The 18,764-nt window shown below is 30.6% G+C and overlaps 1 protein-coding gene across 3 annotated transcripts in view; it reads right to left on the reverse strand.

The window, feature by feature from the left end:
• The window catches only part of LOC129988011 (putative polypeptide N-acetylgalactosaminyltransferase 9), a 180,328-nt gene that overhangs the window by 37,709 nt on the left and 123,855 nt on the right, over positions 1–18,764 (reverse strand). For all 3 annotated transcript variants that reach the window (XM_056096078.1, XM_056096079.1, XM_056096080.1), the window contains one exon: positions 3,281–4,103. In XM_056096078.1, the coding sequence (XP_055952053.1) occupies positions 3,281–3,738 (458 nt within the window). In that variant the 5' untranslated portion in view covers positions 3,739–4,103. The remainder of the gene's footprint in view (positions 1–3,280; positions 4,104–18,764) is intronic.

An 18,764-nucleotide genomic window follows, 5' to 3' on the forward strand; every position in this document is an offset into this window, starting at 1 on the left:
TTAGCTTCCCTCAAATGTATTTCGTAAGATCATGTAGGTGGGAAGTAATCTTCCTAAGGGTCAAGTAAAGCCAAACCCTCTTTTTAAAACAAATATAATTTATATATACAAAAAATAAATATCTTAAAATAATAAAATTTAATGACAAGCTGATGTGCAGAATATTTTTCTATGTTCTAACATGCACTTAAGTCTTTTATAGCATGATAAAGAGTATGTTCATTAGAATAACTTTTTAAAACAAATTTAAAAAAAGCCATTTATTATTCCAGTAAAGCTTCTAATTTTAGAATATCTTTATTTAACAATTCTATGGAAGTATTGATGAGAAGTGAATTTTTTTTAGAATGAGAGCAAGCATCTTCTACCCCCCTCCCCCCTCATTTAGAAACCTAATTCCGGAATTCTGATACGAGCAGAAGTCATTTTCAAAAATTTTAAAATAATCCTAGAAACATTATCACCTAAAAAAACCTGGCTAAATTATGAACTAGCTCAAAATATTTATTGCCATACTGAGGTAATAAAACCATGTAATGCCTTTTGACATCTCAACGGTCTTGATAAGAGTTTAAAAACAGACACTTTAAAAATTATCAGTTTTGCATGCCTATCAGCCTTGATTTACAACGGAAAGCAGGAAGTATTATTTCTTTATCAGCATATTATACAAAGATAAGTTTAAAATAGAAAAGCAAGCATCTATATTTTATTGATAAATAGTTTCCGATGATCACTTTAAAAAAAGACAAAATCGATTCTACTAAAACAAATAGACATTTAGTACTAATTTTATATCAGAATCTTAATTGCATGCCAAACATCTATTCCCTGAACAAAAATAAACCGATCCCACTTTGCATTGGGAGGATGTACGATTCACTGTACGATTAATGCGTCTGTTAGACAGTCCATGCACTCTTAATTAACATAACGTAGCAACAGGAAATTTTGTTGACAAGAAAGTTTATTATGGCGACTAATGAAACACCAAGGATCTTTTATTTCCTCTACCAGCAGGTGTTTGGTGTCATTCTTAATAATCCAGACACCAGTTTTTTTTTCTCTTCTTTTCGATGTATAAACTCCTTGTGTGCCAATAAGTATACCACAAGGCTTACAGATGTCAGTACACAATTGACAGTAGAAAAAACTTCATATATAAGGACGCAGGCACAAATGCAAAGAAAGAAGAAAGAAAAATGGGGGGAAACCAGTAGATATACAAACAAAAGCAAAATGAAGCAAAATTGCTCACATAGTAACAGAAACATACAGTAGATGATATAAAACAATTGAAGAAGCATGATCAAATAAAATATTCAAAATACAAATACAAAAGTATATATGCAAATATATGTAGGCAAACACACTGAAGTAAAGTTTAAATAATACGGGGGAAAATACTATTAATATATGTACAAAAGGAAATGAAAGATGATTTACTCTATACAAAGGCAGATAAATGAGGAAGCCAAGTGATATTCTTTAGAAGGCAGCTCCTGAGTTTATGTCTTTCCGGAATAAACTTGGTGCATTCAAATATCAAATGCTTCGCATCCTGGACTGCACCACTGTAGCACGAACACATATCAGTCAGCGACAAATTGAATCGTTTTAACCAGATATCAGACGGGACAACAAAGCATCGTAAAATGTACCAACAACAAAATTAGATTTATATAAAAATGATTCGAAAAATAGTTTAATCAAAGAATAACAACTAAGCAAGAAAAGTATAGCTCTAATATTGCACTGATGGCACTTTCAAAATTAGTCTTAAATTCCGCACTAGCAAGTACAATACAAAGCAGTGGGAATGGTCACTCCAAAACTTTCTTGCATACTCTCTAACAAACATGTTATTCCAGAGAACGCTTTGCTTGGTATTGGCGTACAATAGTTAGGAAATATTAACTTTTGGGGTGAATTTAGCATTTTACTGCATGTTTCGTGTCATCCTTGGAGAGTGTTTCGGCGATTAATCCCTGACATACATTAATAGTATCCAAAAATCGAATCCAGAATCGAACGCCGTATTCCCAACCGATTAAAATAAAAATTTATAAGAAAACTACACTTGTGGTCACTAAATTTGATATAATTAAGCCATTTCATTTTTAAGTTATCGCAATTACATGTTTCTAAAAGCACAGACCGACAGACGGACAAACCCGAGTTGGATTACACTCACAATTTGATAGGCGTCTATACTAAAGCTGTTAAATTTGTGTACCGAATTTTATCTATCTAGCTCTCTTCGTTTTGTAGTTATCGAGCTAATTTATATTCGAACAGCTGGACAGGCAGACTTCCTCAGAACTGATTTTGCTCAGAATTTCATAGAAATATACAAATTTGGTATAAATACCGAATACCAAATTCAATCCTTCTAGCTCAAAGCGTCTTTGAGTTATCCTTGTCACAGACATATTGATGGACATTTTCCAAAAATATGTTTTTCGAATTCAGGGAGATTTAAAGCGTAGAGATTCGTCAAAATCTCGAATTCGATTTTCTCTATACTTCGAATACGAGAAAGTAAAAACGGTAACACAAGCGATTACCACAAGATAGTAATATTTTGATTTATTTCTTGTACGTCGATAAGACGAATCATTAGATAATATATACTACTGCTGGGTTCTAAATTAGTCAGACCAGCTAGTACCACAAATAATAAATAGCACATAAATATATTGCACATACGTTACAGTTTGACGGAACACCATATACTATTATTGAAGGGTACAAGACTGATAGGCCATTGGATGCTAGGCATTTCAGGCGGTTCACAGTTTGATCAGCAGCGGATGTCGTGTACTACCAAGGTTATATTCTGATGCTGCAACGAATGGCATATGCTAACAAATATATCGTTAGTTTAAAAAATAACCATACCATATATTCTTAAAAAGTAGCACTAAAGTGTCTCGATTGATGTGCTATCGTATGCCGAAAAATACCAATGGTTCACAGTTTGATTGACAAGAATTTACAGTGAATTTAAACGAATTAAATCAGATATATTGCTGTCTTGTGATTTCAAAAGCAAAAGACTATCTTCCAATATCAGAATATTTGAGGACAGATCAAATAGTAATTTTTTTTTTTTTTCCTAATAAGCAGCATTTACTTCATTTCGGAGAATTTTTTCAAGATTTAATGGGGACTACCCACTACAAAGACAACAATATTTAACTGAATTTCAAACTGAATCAAAAATATGTTTAAAAAAACATTTAAATCCGATTCAAGATTTTAAGAAATAATTACTTACTCTTTGTCTCTAGGATCTGGGAGCGACCTGTGGAGCGATATCAAATCACTGATATACTGATTGAAGGCGTTATTCTTCCAGCCCAACTTGACCAGTTTCTGCTGCTCATCGGTGAGGTTGGTCAGCTTGACAGGTTTACCCATCTCGCCATAACCGTCTGGTTCACGAGGTGGCTGGAGGACCCCTCCATCCTGGTCGTTATGTTGGTAATCAGGCTCCTTACTTTTAGGTTTAGAGTCCACTAAGTTTTCTACATGTCCTACTAAAGGCTGTTGTTGGAGCGATCGCTCAGCTTTGTGCTTGGACTCGGAGCCTTTGTCCACTAGATTATCTTCTGCTGAATGGTTAGATGTGACAGCCAAGATATAAGTGACTAAAATCCAAGTGGCTGGTATAAGAATAAGTCCTTTCAACACTACATTTCTGCGCCTAAGCATCATTTTGACTGTTAAATTCATTGAAATGCCGTTGTTTCAACTTGATATCACACACAAAAGAATTCAATGTTCGTTTGAAGTTCAAACTTATAAATAAAGCTAATTAAATAATAAATAAAGAGTGGAATAAAAATATACTGACTACCCTATCTGGATAAAGTGGTCTCACGTCATATTTGTAAAGTAAAAAAAATGTAGAAAGTCTTTATGACAATTAACAGGATTGATTTAAAGCATTTCCGTTTCAGATATGTCAAAAAAAGGTCTTTATACTGACGGGTTAGTCAAGTTACCGATACATGATGAACTGTTTCGAAGATTAAAGTTTGCCTTTTCTTGTCGTTGGACAGGTTCAATGTCAGCTACAGGATTTCTTCTTTTAAAATCTGAAATAAAGTAAAATTTGTTTAGTACACAAGGAACAAAAATGGTGAAGGTTTTGATAATGAACAGAAACTATCTAATCTGTAGTTGTGACATGAGAGCCAATTATAAAGAAAACAAATCACATGGCTTGAGAAGTTCGCAAAAGCTGTCAAAGCCGGAAAGGAAAACATCTGTTGGCAAGCGGTAATTGACTAAAAATAAAAGTTATTGCCTATTATTTCTTTAAGTGGAAATAATAAAATGTTTAATGTGCAAGATGTTAGATGAATAACAAACTTTTTTTTTGAAAAGTGCAAATCCAAAGAAAATAACCATTGAAACATAACATAAAGAGAAAAAATATTTTTTTTAATGTTAAAAATGGAAGAAATGGAATTTTAGACTTCCAAATACTTTGTTTCGCACCTTCAACAAGAAATCTAATTTAATCTAACAGTAATTAATATTCTAATTTAATAAACATTAGTTAAACTGATTTAACTAACAACATTAATTAACAATTTTTCTGTTCAACAAAATAATTTCCAGAACGAAAAATATTAATCCAAAAGTTTATTTATTTATTCTATTTATTATTTATTCTATTTATTATTTATTTATTCGGTAATAGATATGAAGGAAAAGAACGAAATGATAAATATTAAGTTTGTTTCAATTATTAAATTTTGCATTTGCATGCACAGTTTGTATACATATAATTTACCATGGATCGTAACTTGCGAAACAAAATCTGTTTTTTGTACAGCTAAATAATAATTGCATTTTTCACTATTATCTATATCAAATCAAAGAATTTTTCATATTTATATCCGTTATAAAACAAAATAATTGAACCTTTCACAGTGGTCTTTGCCTTCATATATAGATTGAAAAATAAATAAAAGTTTAAAATGATTTTTGTTTTGCAGAAGAAAAGACGGAATTCGCTGTAAACTCGCCGTGCACTCTGTATTCAATTAAAAGAAGAACAATGTGTATGCTGTATGGCAAGGAACAGCATACACATAAAAGGAACACACACACAAAAAAAAATATGTATTCTGCTTTATACATTGTCCTCTTGTGCAAAGGAAATAAATATTGAACCTCAGAACGTTTGTCTTCATTTTAGATATAAGTTCATCTCTCTTTTTCTAACTTTAGATTTAAATATAATTTTCTGATGAGTTTTTGCATATAAAACGGCACAACGTAACATAAAATTTTGGTTCCGATTCTAGCCCTAATTTTGGAACAATAATAGGGCAAAAGGGATGGATAGTAAAAAAAAAAATAAAAAATAATAATAATAACGATATTTTGTAATGAGATGATATAACGATATTACAACATTTTTTTAAATGAAAATTCAGTCAAGATAAAAAAATGTACTTAAATACTAAAAGTAAATAACAATAAATCTTTAATAGCAGATAACACTATCTCTTCAAATTTGATAAAATTATTATAGCACGACTTCAAAAGTCATTAGTCAAGTAGACATTTTTTCTGTAAGTATAGATTTTTTTTAGCATATTTTTAATCTTGTTGTGCATTAGTTTCGATTAGCACGGCTTTGTTACAAGAAACGAATTATATATTTATTCCTAATATAATACAGCTAAGATTTGCAATTTCACACGTGCCGGCTAATATTAAAGGGAATTTAACATTTTCATGTAAATATAAAAAAAAAAAAATATCTTTCTCGTATACTTAGTACAGAAAAAGTATAGTAATCGTCAAAAAAAAAAAAAATAATCGAAATCGAGATTTTGACGAATCTCCACGTTTTTCCTGAGTTCGAAAAATACATTTTTGGAAAATGTGTCTAACAAAGATAACTCAAAAACGCTTTGAGGTTGAAATTTGGTATACGGACTTTACACCAAATTTGCAGATTTCTGTCAAATTTTGAGTAAAATTTGTTCAGAGGGAGGTTTATCTGCTCAGCTATTAGAATATAAGTTAAAATAATAATTAAAAAATGAAAAGAGAGCTAAATAGATAAAATTCGGTACACTGATTTAATATCTATAGTATAGACACTTGTCAAATTTTGTGCCAAATCCAACTATGGACTGACTGTCTGTCGGTTTGTACTTTCAGAAACATGCAAATGCGATAATTCAAAAACTTAATGACTTAAATGTATCAAATTTGGCATTTAATTTAATGAATACAAGCGCAATTTTGTGCCAAATCTTTGTTTCAATCGGTTGAGAAAAACGTGTCGAAAGTACAAATTCGATTTTCGTTTACTATTAATGGCGTACCAGGGAAGAATCGCCAAGGATGACACGATAGATTCAGTAAAAATGCTAAATTCACGCCAAAGGTTAATATTTGGTAACTATTCATGCCATGCAAGGCATTCTCAGCACTCCCGCTGGTTTAATAGGTGAAGGCTTGTAATATTTATTGAAAAAATAATTCAAAAACTAGAATGATAAAAAAAAAATCTGCTCGCGTTTATACATCAATCGTCGAAGCAAGATGTCACTCATGACATGTTAAATATTTAATATTTCCTTTGGACAACATAGCACTCTTAGACAATAGCGATAATGTCAATCATAATTCGTTAAAAAAAGAGCTTTTGCTGTAATTTCTTTTCGTCAGGTATGGTCAAATATTTTCCCAGATATAAAAACAATCGACCCTGTTGAAATAAGTGAGGAAGTGATAAAACTTCGCCAGTCAGTTGACATTTCCACTATACTTGCACAGCCGAATTTTTTCCCCCTGTTTAGCAACTACAATGCTTTATGCAAATAAAGAAAAAAAATGATTTCATTTGTTTGATTAACATAACGTTTCGAAGTTATACGATAATATTATGTACAGACATCGCAAAAAAATCACACGACTAACTGGAGAATAAGCATATATTCCAGACAAAGCAGAATTTTTTTTTTCATAATAAAACACCACGCTGAAATTAATGTGAAAAACGGAATTTATAAGCAACCAACGGAAGTATTTTTTCTGGACTTTCTCATATGCATCTAACATTAACTAAAACAAAACGCTGCGTTTTGCGCCTTTAAGAAAAGAAAAAAAACAAGGAATATGAATTTTGGGTATCTTCCATTCTATTAATTATAAATCTATGACGATTTTGGAAATAATGCTGCAAACAGACCACATAAAAAATATTCCATTTGTCTGATATATTGAGTATTTGAGCTATCAATTTCACGTACCCGCAAATATGTCAATCAACAAAAGGTTAATATTTTGATATATTGGGTTCAAAATCTGAGAAAAGTTTTGAATCAGATCCAAAACTCCAATTATAAATCCATATGCTAAGATTTCATTCATCTACTTATTAGGGGTTTTGAGTTATAAGGATACATACAAACGAACAGAAAGACTTCCCACAGAAAGATTCCCTCAAATATTTGATAGAACATCTGACGAAAAGACAACAGATCAAAGTTTAAGGCTTAGCATGTTTGAATCTTTAAATTATCAAGTCCACAAACAAAGAATTTTTTTTAATTGTGGAAGGACCGTTATTTGAAAATTAAACAATTTCGTATTTTCATACTTCGCATACAAGAAAATACAAAATGTATGAAGAGTCAAGAAAAACAACAAAGAACAGCAGAAGCTTTTTGCAAGAATAATTATATTGCCATCGTAATTTAACAAGTTTACCTTTAATTAGTTTAACACAATTAATTCATACTCGCATTGAAACTAGGAATATAATTGCACTGACTAATTGATTTTTACAATTCGCTGCGCTTTTTGCAATAGGAAAAATGACATGGCACGTAAGCACAGAATAAGAAAACGATGTCAGAAAACAGATGACATGACAATTAATGTTTATTAAGTGACAGTGCCATATAAAAAGGAATTACTTATCATTGAATTAAATTAAGTTAATGTTCCGTTATCAACTCGAGATCTATTTTGGGTTGGAATAGTAATTTTATAGTAATATTATAAAACTGTATATAGATATTATATGTAAGTAGAAACTATGTATAGATATAATAATTTTGAACTGTGGCCAGAAGACGATGACGCCATTTGAACCTTGACCTCAGTTTTCGCACCATATCAATTGGGTGTCTTGTCCTCGTCGTCAGATTTAATGTGAATCAAGCCCGTATTCATTGCGAGAATCTCCGGTCCAAAAACCAAGACTATCAGAACCAGGCCAACACACACCAGTACACTATTGTCGATTAAACTGTTATCCCAAAATACACGATTCTGTTTTAAAGCTCATTGATTGTCCAGCTCTAAAACAACGAAAATATTTATTAAAATAAACCTCTCTCAAACTAATTCAGGGCCTTTAAAAAAATCCTTGAAATTTTTTTTATTTGATAACGATTTCATTCTTTTTCAGCTCATGTTCAGACACATGGAAATTCTGTTATTCGTCTATTTAATTGTGTATTTCAGATATTATACTCGCAAATATACATTTAGACAGTCAGACTGACAATTTCTTCAAAAATGGATTTGGTGGAAAAAAAGAAAAAAAGAAAGGAAATCTAAATCTATCTACAATTTTAAAGACCACAAGCTATGTTTTATTTATTCAGCTCGGTGTGTTTTTGAGTAACCTTTAAGTACGAACAATGACAATTTCCCAAATAAAATATGTATTATGGACCTTTTTTCTTTGACTTATAAAGTTCAAAATCAGTAAAAAAAAATACAATTTTGATGTTTAGACAATATATCAAATTTTATTTATCTATTTTGTTGGATTTTTTTAGCTATAGCGTTCTTATACACAATAACTAATACAAATCCATAGACCAATGATTCTCAACCTTTTTTTTTTTTTTTTTTTTTTTTTTTGTCGCGACACACTTTTAACGATTTTAAAATTTGGCGGCAAACAAAGAAAAAGATAAGTTTAAAAGTTTTTACTTACCTATAATACACTGTGTAAAATAGTTTATGATAATATTATTTTATATTCAAAATTATGTACTACAAAAACAACAGCACATTTATTAAGGGATCAATTACAAGGTAATAATAAGAATATTTTTAATGAGAAATTTGAGCTTGATGTTTTTTGATAATTTCATTTATATTTGGTTGTAAAAATGACAATGCTACTCTGATATTGAAAATTCGAATTCACACAAATAAAATGCAGAAAATTGTAATAATATTTTTCAAGCTTTTATGGCTATCATGGGATAATCGCATCTGATGTTAATCCAAAGTGAATTAATTGATTCTTCCAAATATTTTAAAATTAAATATCGATAATTAGTAAGCGCATTTAGTTCCTCTTCATTCAAAGTTAATTCAAATATAGATATTCGTATATAAAGTTTTCTTTTACAGTGTACTTTTCTTTAATTTAAACAAATTTTATTCGTAATAAAAAAAAGCATTATAATTTTTACTGTATACATTTCTAAAATTTCACGGCACACAAAAGTGCTGCGACAGAGTGTTTGAGAATCACTGCTACAGACAGTCAACTTGCAGAAAGATTTCGATAAAAGTTTGATACACATTTATAATTTTGATGCTAAAGGCACATACCAAATTCAATTAGTATAGTTAGTGGCGGATTTAAGCATTTTGCACCTCCAGGGAGAACAAAATATGAAGCTCCTTTTTTAATAAACGAATCAATCCAATTCTCAACACATTATGAGTGATTAATTTTATGTTAATTAATTTTATTAACTTTATGAGAATATACATATTTTTACGTAATAAAACAGATTGCAACTTAGGCAGTTATACTTAACAAAGTATTAATATTATACTAATATTTTACTTTTCAGAGAATTTGCATTTTTTCCAAATTTATTTAATTGGTAATTGGACTAATAAAACTTTTTGTCTGCACCTTTAGCTAAACGGTTCTAATCAGCTGCTAAGTCGGAAATCCATCACTGAGTCTAGTTCATATAGTTTCGGATATGTTGCGTTAATAGTCAGTTTGAGTTTAGTTACAATAACGTCCCGTTTAAAAGCAACACTAGGACTATTTTGGGACGGACCTCATAATTTTGAACAGCGATCAGATGACAAGGACACCTGAGCTGGCACCCTTTATCCAAACTTTCACACCACACCAGCGGGAGGACGTTTGGCCCCGACGGATTTAATGTACACCAAACCCGCTCACGCGATGGTTGCTCGGTGGAATCGGGTCTCGAACCTGAAGCCCTCCGATTCTGAAGCCGAGGCTTTACACGTTAATAGTCAGATAAACATTATTCTAAAAATGTTTCTCCGTGTGCAAGGAGGAATAAAACGTGGAAACTCATCAAAATCTTGAAATAGAATTGTTTAAATTATACTTTACTGATGCATATTACGCACATGAAGAAATAAAAGTCCGTAGATTCCATGAAAGTTTAGAAAAAAGGCAGAAAGACATTAGAGATACGCAATTGCAAGAAGAATAACATTAAAAACGATCACTTAAGTGAACTGAGAATTTCCTCTGCATTTTTCCAAAATATTTTGAACCCTGTAGAAAAATGTTTTCAAAAATCCAGTGATAGTTTTGATAGTCTTTGTAACTAAAATAAAGCAAGAACAATTCTGAGAACAGAAAAATTCACTTAACAACTAAACAATAAATCAATAAAAAAAAAATCCTACATTCTGTTACGCCATTTGAATTAGCACTGCTTGAACCGAAAGAATTTTCCAAATCACCGCGTTCCTGTATCCCAGTAACGAATTAGTGAGCTTAATGTCTCAAACAGATGAAGTAATGAAGCAACACTCGGATGACTCGAAATGTTTAAAAGACTCAATTTAGAGTTGCGAATGAAACAAAAGTTTACAACATCATGAAATGAGCAATGAAGAAAAAACTGTGGTTTCTTTTCCACTTGAATCAACGATAAAATGATGTTTTCAGAAAAGAGCAATCCAAATTGCTTTGGAAGTTAAGAAACTTTCAATTGGAGCGCAGATGGAGAATCAGTTGAGCAATGAAAATATATATTCAGAATATATATTCTAATATATATTCAGAAGTTTATATTATTATAAATATATAAACTTCTTAATTTTTTTAGAAAGAACACGGTGAAATTCTATGAACGATTTCAACGTGATAATGTTTATTGATTTGCATATTACCTGTAAATTGAATCATGCAACATGCATAACGAAAAAAATCTCTCAAAATACTCTATAGGACAAATTATTGGACTTAAATTATTAAAAAGGGCACAGAATTAACTCACAGGTAGTAAGTGTTCACTAAAAAAGAATATTTTTTTCAAATTTTTAATTATAATTTTAATTTAAAATTAATCAAATCGTTGAAACTTTTTAAATAAATAACAGTGGGACCTATTATTGAACAACGAAACATTTTTACACTGCTTTTAGATCTCTACTAATAATGTAGATAGATGGATGTGTACGTGTGTGTTGGTACTTTATAGACCATACCGTTCGACCTATAGTTACTAAATCTAGCACTATGTACTTTGGAGGATGGAAATGTGCATCTCGGAGCAATTATTTTGAAGTTTTAATTAATTAATTTTAATTAATTAAAGATTAAGCTTAATAATAGCATTTTTTCGGGATAGTTTTCAAAGAATACAATTCCTCAAAAATAAATTTTACGTTATCTCAAAATTAAAAAAATAATAATAATGTTTTAATTATATCAATATCAATTAATGGGCTTGGAAATTTTTGTCGAATTTCCGCAATTCAAATCTTTTTTGTTTAATTCCCATAACAAAATACATCTTTACCCTTAAATTTAAACCGTATTCATTGTATCATGAAATATTGAATCACGTGTTTTACTTCCATTGTTGAAAGCAAAAGGATGACTCTGCTTAATATCTGTGTACTTTACAAAGCAAATAAAAAAATGAAGTTAGTATCTCACGAAATTTAGAAAATGAATGAGCCGCACTTGGTTTTTAATAGCGCCATGAGGTCATAGGATTGGTTTCCGTTAGAAGGAATATATGCAAGAAAATTAAAATAACACTACTTTAATATCTGATAATACGACGGGGTCAAGGGCATGAATTTATACATAAATGGTTTAGTAGAAATTAAATATAATCATTATCCTTGGTGAACCAAATGATCGCAAAAGGTTTACCGGCGTCCTGTTATAGGGGTAGCGCGTCTTCCCCGTGATCTGAGCGTCCTGGGTTCGAGTCCCGGTTCGGGCATGGTTGTTCTTCCGTTGTTCTATCTGTGAGATGTGTGAATGTACCCTCCTGTAAAAAGGGGTTGTGCAAGCGAATGAGTGATGCGTGAGTAGCGAAGTCGCACTCTTGACCCTAGTTGGCGCTACTAAAAAAAACAAGAGACGCTCCCCCACCGGCTTAAATTGCTGTCTTCGTAACAGCAGGCTTGCCCATGGCAAGTGCCATAAGAAACAGAAACAACAATCAGAAGGTTACTTGTTAATAATAATAACATTAAGCGATATCAATTTTATTTAAATACATTTTCCTCCTTATTTTATACATATTAACAATATTTATTTAAAACTATAGCAATAGTTTGTTTTGTTTTAGTTAATGGATTTACATTAACAGGTGTTACAAAAATATTAAATATATTTTGTGTGTGCACGTTATCGCTGCTATGCAATTCAAATTAAATTTTAAAAATAAAATAAAGATAGACGAATTAAGTCAAACATTAGCATACTACGATGTTGTACACTAGAGTTTCGAATTCCTTAAAAAAAAATTTCTATTATACTGTTTTTTAAACATATAAAGCTATATTAAAAATTCGTTAAAGATTCCATAATAGTTAAAATAAATTAAAAATTAAAATGTAATAAACAAGTAAAATAATAAATGTATCTATTTCTCATCTCACTAATAAAATTATGCCTTTAAATTATATGAATTATAAGAACTTCATGCTTCCTATTTACATCAACAACAAATATAAATTGCTTTTCAGAAAGTAATTATCAACTGAAGTAGGAAAATTTCTTTGAAGACTGAGTAAATTTGAAACTGAAGTTTTATTAAGTTCCCTCATTACATTTCCCCATCGATTATTTTGCTAGATCATATTTCTAAATTCTCCGAGGTAGATCGAATTCTAATCTCTAGAATTTTTCCACTTGACAGCCTTATTTCCAATGCTACAAAATATTTTCCAAGAATTATTTACGATAAGAGAGTTTTCGAAAACTTCTCTCAATTACTGGAAGTGTAAAATTTCAATTATAAATCATAAGTTCATTAAACAGTTAATTTGCCCTTATTTTGAAGAATCCATTATCAACGTAGATTATTTTCTGTTGTTCAGTTTTCTCAATAAGCATTAACTGAAAGATCCGAAGCATTCTATTCGTAATTGGGAGATACGAGATATAATTAATCAGGCCTTAGGTAAATCTCGTATCAAGTCGGGAGCCTAAATTATAAACACTTGACAACTCTCGGAGATATAAATCATTCCCAGACTCGGTCGAGTAGCTGCTTCCAGATTGTTTAAACGAATTTTAATTAAAAGTAGAGAATCATCATTAATTAAACTCGCTCGGACTTAGAAAGATTAGAAACCATGTCAATTACAAATGACGCTATTTTAGATAATCCGATGTTTCTTTTTTTCTCTTTTCTGAATTTTATTGAAATTAATATATACTTATGTAAAGTTATAAAAAACCTTGATTATCTTGATATGATAAAAGTTATTCATGGGATATCACATTTATAACTTAAGGTGTGCGTACACACTAGAAGATTTTTTTTTAAATTTTAACTTTAAAAATCCAGTTTTTTCACAGTAGGTCATTAATATATGTTTAAACTCATTTCAGTGAGAGAAAACCATATTACACTAATTATTAATTGAATAATATTTAATGAGCTAATTAGCCTGTTTTTTGAAACATGATATCTTAAATTCTAATTTATACAGGCACACAATTCTAGTTGGAAATTATGCCTAATATTAGTCTTCATATTTTCTGCCTCAATCAAGTTATAAAAATAATAGAAAAATAGAGATTTTTTTCTGTAATTTTTTTAAATAGCTATTAAAAATTTATTTCCATAAATATAACTTTGATTGAGGCACAAAACATCCGCTATTTCATACAGATTATTTTGATATATAAATAACTGTATTTGGTTCAGTTCTTGTTGAGTTATGATTGTTTGAATGAAGCAACATAGTAGAAAAATATAATTCTTCATAAAATGAGTTTAAAAAAAACCGTAACTAGAGTTTTTAATGAAAGTACCTCAAGAAAAATAATTATAACTCGAGAAATATTTCGAATATTGACAACATCTTGGTATCGTTTGAAAGCTAAAGGATCATAAAACATTATTAAGCAATAAAAAAAATAAATATTCGATATTTTGAACGAATTTCGAAGTTTCAAGTGTGTACACACTTTAATGCAGAGAAATTACTTTTGAATGAAGAAATCTAGAATTGCAGAAATAAACCTATTAATATATAAACCTCGGATAATATTGGTTAACCATTATTATCCGAGATTGATCATGGAGTCGAAACTGGTCATATCTGAAGATTAGATATCTTCTCAAGTACTGCATATCTTCTCAAGCAACGGAAGTGGTCTCCACAAAACGTTTTCACAACTTACTAATAAACTTGTCATAAAAGAAAACATTTTACATGGCATTGGCATACAATAGTTACGAAATATTAACTTTTGGCGTGAATTAAGAATTTTTACTGAATCTATCGTGTCACCTTTGGCGAGTTATTTGGCGATTCATTCCTGGCAAAATAATATCCAAAAATTGAATTTGTGTTTTAGACACGTTTTTCACAATCGATTAAAACAAAATTGCCCTTGCAATCACAAAATCCCATATCAAATTTAATATATTTACGTTATTTTGTTATCGCGGTTACATGTTTCTAAAAGTACAGACCGACAGATGATCAATCCCTTGTTGGACTTGGCTCAAAATTTGACTGGTGTCTAGACTACAGATGTTGATTTTGTGTATCGAATTGCATCTCTGTAGCTCTCGTCGTTTTGTAGTTATTATGTTGAATTATATTCTAGCAGGTGTACAGGAAGACTTCCTATGAGCAGATTTTGCGCAAAATTTGATAGAAATCCATAAATTTTGTGTAAAGACCGTATACCAAATTTCATCCGTCTAGAACAAAGCGTTTTTAACTTTGTCACAATTTTCTAAAAATATTGTTTTTCGAATTAAAGAATCTATACTGCGTATACTAGAAAGTAACAAGCAATATATACATATAAAAAAATTTTTAAGTCAATTCCTACTAGGTCGACAATTTTTTTTTTATTTTACTTACTTTTGATTAAATAATTACAATTAATATAAATATGTATATACATATGACAGAATTATAATATTAAGTGGCAAAATAGATCTTGGCGACAAACTCGGCGACATGGCGATGGATTTAGCGACCAAATAGAAATTACTGGACAAATTTAATTAATTAATATTTGAAAAAACTGTATTAACATCAAGTGTCATCCAATTTAAGTTTTAAAAAATGTATTTGAACTTGAGTGGATGAATAAAAAGTATTTTATTAAAAATTTGAACAAGATTATATATATATATATATATATATATATATATATATATACACAGAGAGAGAGAGAGAGAGTGAGCTAATAGTAGGAATTGAAAAAAAAATCCTAAACGCATGGATTATGATACATTTAGTAAAAAATGAATTTTAACAAAATAATTCAATCAATTGCCATAAAATATTTCTTTTTTGTACGGAAACAATTAAATTCACTCCAGACTTATTTTTCTGTTATTTCAAGAAAAAATATTCATGTATTATACATTTATATACAAATATTGGACGCAGAAATTTTTCATATTTTTCTTAACAGAGAAAATGAAGTATATATGAATTGATGCAAAAAAATGAAATAAACACATGCATGCATTACAATTTATTATTTTTTAGTCACATATAAAAAAAAATGTATGCATGTAGGTATTAACCTGTGTATAAAGATTTTTTATCATTAATTGAAGAACATATTCCTACAAAAAATTATTGAATCTAAAAATGATAATTTATTAAATGAAAATAACATTTTATAAACAACTTGTTTTAAGGAACTGTATTTCTTTCCTCATTCCTTTAGGCATAAAATTGTTTTAACTGATTAAGAAATGTATAAAAAAATCCAATATAAGTGGCATTGATTTCAATAGAAAATCATAGCATATTTGAAATTCGCTAAATTTTAAATGAATTTGGTTGTTTGCACTAACAATTTTCATAATACACCATTTTTTTGAGCTTTTAAATTTGGCATGAAATATAGATCGGAACTACGATACATTATAATGCAATACGGCAATCAACTAGTATATGATGGGACAACTAATATTGAGAATAAGAATTTATGATACAATTCTCAACATTTGGAATTGTTGTTCGACAACAAGAGCGACATCTGAAACAGCACCTTGACCCTCTCCAGACTTCCACACCATACCGCACTGGATCAAGGAAGTGATATTCGATTTCGACAAGTAATATGTATAAGCTACACTCCAGAGATGTTTATCAACCGGTTGTAAAACGATGAAATTGATATTCGAATTCAGATTCTGCCAATATGCTAAAGTGACAAAACCTAAACTTCGGTTCTCAATCAGAAACACGACAAATAAAAAGGAATGACTGAAAATGCTTTTAATACTGACCTACAGTGAATGCAACAAAGAATAATAGTACATTCAGCACTAGTATGTACCATTTAAAATGTAGGACAAGGACCTAATAAACAGACGCAAAATACATGCAAGTGAATTCTCCAAGAACAAATTCTTTCAAATTTCACTTGAACAAGAATATTCAACAATGAGAACTCATTCGAGAGCAGCTTCACAATGCTCACAAGGAAATGTCTGCTCAGAAAAAGTTTTCGAAACTTTCGACAACTACTTATTGACAGGCGCATGCATTAGTCAGACTCTTTTTTAGATAGACGTGCCTTCGAGGAAGTGAAGTCACTCAGAGGAGGCGGCCTCAACCTGGGAACCATGAGTAAATTCCGAGCTCACCTTGACATCATAAATGGAAGAAAAGCTTCCTCCTCTTTGCATGACGAGTCTCTGCGAAAAGAATTTAAAATTGCAAATTTCAAAAACTGTTTTTTTCCTCCCTTAAGAATGAAGCTTTGATTTTAAATATGCTGAACTATGGATTTGGAATTTTCTGAGACCAGTAAAGATACAATAAAGTACCCTTTATATGTTCTCATTTATACGTCACTTCATCTTAATATTAATTCATTCTTAAATACTGTAATGATAAAGTGCTTGGTTTATAAGATGTGAAAGAAATGCAGCCTCGGTAATATGTCGTCACTTCCCTCTTTTTTTCTTCTAAAATCTGCAAATAATTATTTATATGTCTCTATTAAAGTGTAAAGTCCCGTCTTCGTAATTATTCACAATTAACGAATTAATGGAAGACAAATGGGCAGGTGTTAATTTAAGTAATAAGAAAAAATGAAAAAAATTATTCTATTTTCTTTCAAAGACGCGATGGATAACATTGTGAAAGTTCGATCTTATTTAGTTTATCAAAACACTAATATTCCGAAAAGCAAGAGAGACCCCATCGAACCTTCCACGCATACATTTTAATGAAAGCATTATCCTCATCCCTTCGCATAAAATTAGAGAAGGTCGTGAAGGTCATTAATGCTCAGATTTTTATTTTCAGTTTAGTTTAGTTACAATAACGTCCCGTTTTAAAGCAACAATAGGGCTATTTTGGGACGGACCTCTTAATTTTGAACCGCTGTCAGTTGATGAGGACGGCAACTGAGCTAGAAACCCCCTCTCCACACCACACCAGCGGGAGGACGTTTGGTCATGACGGATTTAACGTGCAACAGACCCCCTTACACGACGGTTCTTCGGTGAAATCGGGTCACGAACCTGAAACCCTTCGGTTCCGAAGCCGAGACCTTACCACCAGGCCACCGTGGCCCTTTTTATTTTCAGAGTCTTGCATATAAAAGTTGTCTGCTTCGTAATATAATAAAGAAAACTGGAACTCGAGCATTAACTGCATGTCACTAGCGATGATGGTTCCAAAACATCGATGTTTGGCGTAAATCTAGCGTTTTTACTAAATGTAGAGTGTGATCTTCAGCGATTAATCTTTGCCATTTGGTTAATACACAGGTACCAGAAAATCCAATATTTATTCTGGGCGCCTTTTTTCTGATCAATTAAATCCAAAATTTGAAACAAAACTACAGGTATAATCGCAAGATTATACAAGTCATTGTATTTCTGAGTTATAGCGTTTACATGCTTCTGAAAATACAGACTATCAACCCATTTTGGGATTTGGTTCAAAATTTGATAGATGTCTAGACTATAGATACTAAATCTGTGCACTGACTTTTATATACGTAGTTATCGTGTTAAGTTACATTAAAACAACTAGATAGACAGATTTATTAGAATGATTTTCATTCAAAATTTGACAAATATACAAATTTGAAGTAATGCCAATTTACCAAATCTAACCCGTCTGACTCAATGCGTTTTTGAGTTATCTTCATCACAGACAGACGGACAAACATAATGCCAAAAATGTGTTTCTCAAACTCAGGGAAGTTTGAAATGTAGAGTTCATCAAAATATCGAGGTCAAATTTTTTTATGATTACAGTATTTTCTTTATATT

Source organism: Argiope bruennichi, chromosome 10, assembly GCF_947563725.1.
Source record: "Argiope bruennichi chromosome 10, qqArgBrue1.1, whole genome shotgun sequence".
Taxonomy (NCBI): Eukaryota; Metazoa; Arthropoda; class Arachnida; order Araneae; family Araneidae; genus Argiope; species Argiope bruennichi.